We start from the raw sequence: 5,942 nt of genomic DNA on the forward strand, positions 1-5,942 counted from the left end.
GTATACAGAAATGCACTGCCTTACTTAACTGGTACACACTTTAACAAACCTTGACAGACAATGCCAGTGCTTTCTAATAATTATTTACCTTAAATATGTATGTTAGACACATTTAAGGTAATGGATGTTAACTTACCATAAGAAGAGGCATTAAAGAGTTCAACATTAAAGAATATGCATTTGCCAGTTGTCATCTGTCGTTTGTGTGCAGCCAGCATGATCTCTCTTATTTTTTCTGCTCCCATGCACATAATCACCACTGCAGAGAAAATCAGACAGAGACAAAAAGTCATTTAATAGGCTCATCAGTTTATTTGGACACAATAAGTTATGAAAAGGGAAAATTAATTTAGGTAAGCTTTAGTGTAATTTACGTTAAAAGATAACCCAAGCTCCACAAATAATAGTGAAAATAATAACAATTCAGTCGGATTCACAGTCGGGTGGGTGGTGTGGTTTTGCCACACTTGTATACATTTTTCACACAGTCATCAAATAATCGTAGTTCCTCACAGATTTTCATTCCAAGCACATCAGATATTTAATGCATGTAATTTACTGTGTAGCCAGTTACAATCTTTCTCGATGTGCAGGTCAGTGCTCCACAATAGCATCGAACCCCACATGTCCCAGATGTAATTCTTTTTTGAGGAGCATATCATGTTAATCAAATTCTAACACACATACCTCACATAGCTTCAAATGATGAAAAGAACCATCAAAGTGAAAACAGTAAGAAATTTACCACAAGCCTATCTCCAGCACAGCTGCTGATAATTATTACTGTAAGCATCAGGCCTGATGTGCACGTATACACAGAGCGCTCTGTGGACTATTTCCAACACAAAACGTAACCAGTGGATGTGTGGTGTGTAATCCTGGATGCACGTCACTCTGATTAGAGCCTGCAGATGGAGCAGATACTGGACCAGCTGCCGTCAGAGACAGCTGGCTAAAGCTAATCAGCTGATGGACTCCATGCAGTGTGCTGCATTTGGGCCACATTGGCACAATCAGTGCTGTTACTTAAACTGTATATTTTCAGTTTAATCAGTCATGTTAGTCAGACACCGTCCTCACATCTGATGGAACAGATAAGCTTTTAACTTAATCAAGCTGTCTGTACAGACTGCATCATGACTCATATTTCATTTCAAAATGTGATTCGATCTTCAAGATGAAGAACTTACTGACCCTGCTGGGCTGCTTGATGTCGCTGCACAACAGACTAAGCATTTAGGTACACACTAATGAACTGTAAGGAAAAGATTCATTACAGCAGCCCAGCTTCTTCCATTTCTCAGTATTTGGTGTTCATATGCAGATGTGGACAGGGGCCAGCATGGTACCAGCTGAGCATGCCTGAGAACACATCCTAAAGAGGAAGGTGCTCAAGAGGTATGTTGATCAGATACTGAACTGCACAGCTGACTCATATCAACACAAACAACCAAGTTGTCTCCAGATGTACAAGCTCCTGTTTCTAAGATGGAGTTAATACACTACATAGATGAAACCTATATTTCGTAACCTTTATATACTTAATATAATTTGTTGGTTTACCACTTCAATCACTGCCAAGGGCTTGAACTGTAGAACAACCAGGAAAACACGCAACACATCAACTACACATTTAAATAGTGCTTTTCTACTCTTGCTGAGCACTCGGAGCATTAAGAAGCTGTGTACCGATGAAACACAGTCAAAGCTAGGTGCAGGTTCACTGTTCACTGTGTCTTTCTCAGGAACAACACTCCAAGACTCCTGCACTTAGGGACACACCTCACTTGCTTTTACTGTATGTAACTGTATCCACTGCCACTCATTATCATTTGATCAACATTATTGGATTTTTATTATAATTATTATTGGATGTTTCAAGTTCTGTCGAGTAGTGGACTTCTATAAAATTGAAACTGGTACTGGTGCTTTTCTCCAAAGCACTTTCTAGTAAAAGTCTTATTCGTCCAGTCTCACACGCTTTCATACCAGGACTTTAGTCTAAAACTAAAACAGCTGCACTGGAGGCAACTTATCTCTTGAAGGCAACTTCAGCATCTTGTCTCGGAGGAGCCAGCGATCCTTCTTTCACAACCAAAGTAGTTGCATTGTGCAGACCATTACAATGCAGAGTTTATATGAGTCCTACATTGGTTCACTTTTTATAAGAAGTACCAGCTGCTTGGTGGCATGACACACTAATATGCCCTGAGAAAAAAGAGACATGTGTGTAAGCAGTAAACCATAACAAGCTGATTAGAGGACGTTTTAGTTTAAACACAACACAACTGTGTCTTTTTCCCTTTTGCTCTTTGGACAAAGCTGTGATGTCCGTGGCACGGGTAAGCACATGCTTTGGTAGACTGGTGCTGAAATGGGTCAAACGGCAGGTGTTCCTACTCATGGCTGTCCAAATGTGACAGGAAAAATTGTTGGAGATTTGATGCAGAGCCAAGATAAAATGACTAAAATAAACCCAGAACTGATATTGGTATTATGCATTGTATTATCCACCAGGAGGAGTCGTATATGTCAGTGCTAGAAATGGACCACGCTACGTTTTTTACAGTTTGATTCACTGCAAGTCAGGATCAGTGCTGGATTTGTATTTTTCTCAAAAGAAGAAAGCTTTACACACATACAGTGTGGAGACATTATTGTAGCATCTTTAACTTCAAATATAAAACGTCTTGATCCTGTTGTGATTTGGTGCTGTACAAACTGAACTGAGACATGCTCAGGAGATGCTGGTTCTCTTTGGATGCACTTTCATGTGTAACTTAATCTCAGCGAATAGTTGAACAAATACAGATGCAGCTTCTTCTCATCTGTCCACGCTGTCCAGTGCATTTGTTCAAGCTCCAAAAAGAATTCTGGAATTAAAGTTAAAGTGCAGAAAAAGTCACTAAACTATGAGTGAAACAGCAACAACACTTTGTGAGCAAGTGTGCACACTTTATTCACACTTGTGGAATACTGATTTAATATAAAATTAAATTATTTTACATTTGAGTTCAGACTGGTCTTCACACTCCAACACGCTGGGAGTCGGTGTTTCTCGAATGCCTTTGAAGTAAAAACTGACCACTTTTCAAATTGTAATTGTAAAATTTTTATTATTATTATTCAATTCAACAATGCAAAGTCCTCAAAAACTAGAAAAAAAATTAATCAAATTAATAGAGTTCATATAAAGCACCTTGATTTGCATATTAATTGCAGGAATTTAAAGATAATCATCTGAAGAATTTAAGAAATCCATGTTAGTAAAGAGACTCCTCACTGCTCTGTAGACCGCAGAGCCTTTTCTGTTTACTTTAAATATTTAATGATCAAAATGAACGAAGTGAGCCGAGGAGGAAAAAGTCAAATGTAACGAAGGATTTTGCTGGGTTGTATAAAAGGGTTTTTTTCCCCCCCGGGGGCCCAAGGAATAAAAAATAAATAAACCAACAAACACATGGCTGCACAAACAAGGCTTGCAATTGAAAAACAGTAACCCCAGCGCCCCGTCTAATAAGGAAGATTCAGAGTCTCGCTGGAACATTCCTCACAACTCTGTCACTTAAACACACCTCCTGAAATATCCCTTGAGTCAGTGGGACAAACTTCACCTCAGTACTGCCAGCACTGTAGCACCCTTTAATTACACTGGGCTCTACACACTACTGGCCCTGTATATGCTCTGCAAGCCATTCCACGGGGCAGCGCTTGCAGCCAGCAATATTTCAAAACTTCTGGATTTTCCTTTTTGCTGGAGCGCTGATGCTCGTTACAAATGAACTCAGGAATGGGCCAGCACATGGAGCACTTACTGAGTGCCCACACTGTATTTCAGATGCCCTGTTTTGCCTGTTAGCTTTCGAACTAGAACATAGTGAAAATGGGCAGAGGCAAATTGCAATGCCATTTCCATAAAACAACAAGCAGTGATGTTGGATGTGCTTGTCAGACAGGTGAATGGGATAAGGAAAAGAAAGGAGGGTGGAACATAAATATGTATATGTAGGTCAGTTAAACAGAGTCCTTAAGATACAGAAATCAATATTTATTTCCTGACTAACTGTTTCTCCTTAGTCCTGGGGTACATATCACTGTCTGAACCTTGCAGCCTGATTATCAAGTCACTTGTGGTCGCAGAGTCAAAGTGGATCTCGAGTCCTACCGGAGCCCTGGAGGAGTTCTGTCCTTCATACAGATTCAGGATCAGAGTGCAGGTCTCACATGGACTAACAATGGAAATGAACCAATCACAAGAAAGGTGCTTTATTTTCAGTTTGTGTTAGAATCTTTATGATGTGATGTTACAAAATCATCTATAACAAATAGTTTGGGTTTTTTGTTTGCATACGTTGGGAGAAGCACATAGTTTTGAATTATTGGAGATAAATTATCAAAATTTCAGGGGCGGGATCACGCCTCCAAACACGGCCCTTCCATGTATTTTCTATATATGACCCGCACCCCCCGCCCCAGTTCTACAAGCTGTTCGTTCGCGTTTTCGTGCCCCACCCATCTCTCATTAGTACACGGGGGGATCTGCCAGGCCCGGGAGCTGTCGCCAGTCCCTATCGAGGCCTTCAATTCTTGATTAACCCTCTCAAGGCAGGCGTTGCCGATTTACAACAGTTAAAAACTAACAACCTGATTACCCCACATACATATTTTATGAGTTTTTTTTACTCAGAAGTACCACTGGAGGACTTGGTTGTGCATTAGCAACAAAAGGTTTAATTTGAGCATAAGCCATTTGCCTTTATATACTAAAACTAAGCTAAAACTAACCCCTAACCCTACATCTTACATTGTGATTTTATTTGCATTTCAAACTGAGTATAAAACAATTAATTTTTTCAGTTATCAGGAAAATCAAACTAAAGGATCAAATTCCAAATGACATCATCTCAAAAAACCTGGATCGTCAGATTATAACGGGCAAAGCTGACGAAAGCCTGAAACTGAAGCTGATAAACATGTGATTCACTGCCTTTAATATTCATGGTTTAAAAGCATAAATGAAGCCTTTAGAAAAATAATATTACTCTTCAAATCTGTGCTTCACGCTTCATTCAACATAGAAACATGACACCCAGCTTGACTTAAGGTTTTATTGTACAATATCAGCTCTGGGAATTTGGGACACGGTCTAAAGTAATAACCCAACATTTGGTTCTCAGTCAAACAGAGGAAACATATCAAATCTTTAAACTTTTACATTTGATGAAAATCTCATTTGTGTCTTATTTTTCAATGGCAACACATCTGAGAAAGCTGGAAGAGTATGAAGGAAACTGCATATGTCAACGTTTACCTGAAGTGGGTCTGAATCTAGTGTTGTATACCACAGCCACAGCTCTATCCATAATGCAATTACAAACACACAGGCACTGCTTTTTCCAGACCTGTTGGAGAGAAACTGATGGCTGATGACATATTATTAGTTGCCTACGGTAACCTGAACATGTAAAGAGGAGCAGATGGTGCCCAGGAGGAGTATTAATGTCATGGTAGTGTTTCAGTTTTTGTACTTCTCACCACCATTCCTAGAGGAACTGATGAGCTTGGACTGATGAGCTGAGACTGTAGTTAAGCTGTAACAGTGTATAGGTCATAAACCTTTTTACTCTAACAGTAAAGAAACATTGTTTCCTTACTGTGTAGATGGATAAAAATACATAGTTAACATTTTTAGAAAAACACAAGAAACAATGTAGAACCAGGTTTGCAGGCTTTGTTTTAGAAAACACCTGTTCAGTCTCACGCGATAAAATATCTAACCATGGCGTAATTCCTATTAGCAACAAGAACAACAGGAGACACCCAGAGAGGAGGCAGCGTTTAGCATTTAGGATAATATTAGCATATGTTAATCACATAATTTAACACTGATAATTAATGTTATTGGTTAATATGTGCTCTCCTAACCAGTTTCACATAAATGA

General features: G+C 39.2%; 1 protein-coding gene across 1 annotated transcript in view; it reads right to left on the reverse strand.

Moving 5' to 3' along the window:
* The window catches only part of npr3 (natriuretic peptide receptor 3), a gene marked incomplete in the record, with an annotated part of 36,014 nt that overhangs the window by 9,377 nt on the left and 20,695 nt on the right, over window positions 1-5,942 (reverse strand). Inside the window, 1 exon segment of the mRNA XM_014330758.2 lies at window positions 137-259. Within this exon segment, the coding sequence (XP_014186244.1) occupies window positions 137-259 (123 nt within the window).

This window comes from Haplochromis burtoni, unplaced genomic scaffold (genome assembly GCF_018398535.1).
Source record: "Haplochromis burtoni strain Fernald_Lab_line unplaced genomic scaffold, NCSU_Asbu1 Contig_1010, whole genome shotgun sequence".
NCBI lineage: Eukaryota > Metazoa > Chordata > Actinopteri > Cichliformes > Cichlidae > Haplochromis > Haplochromis burtoni.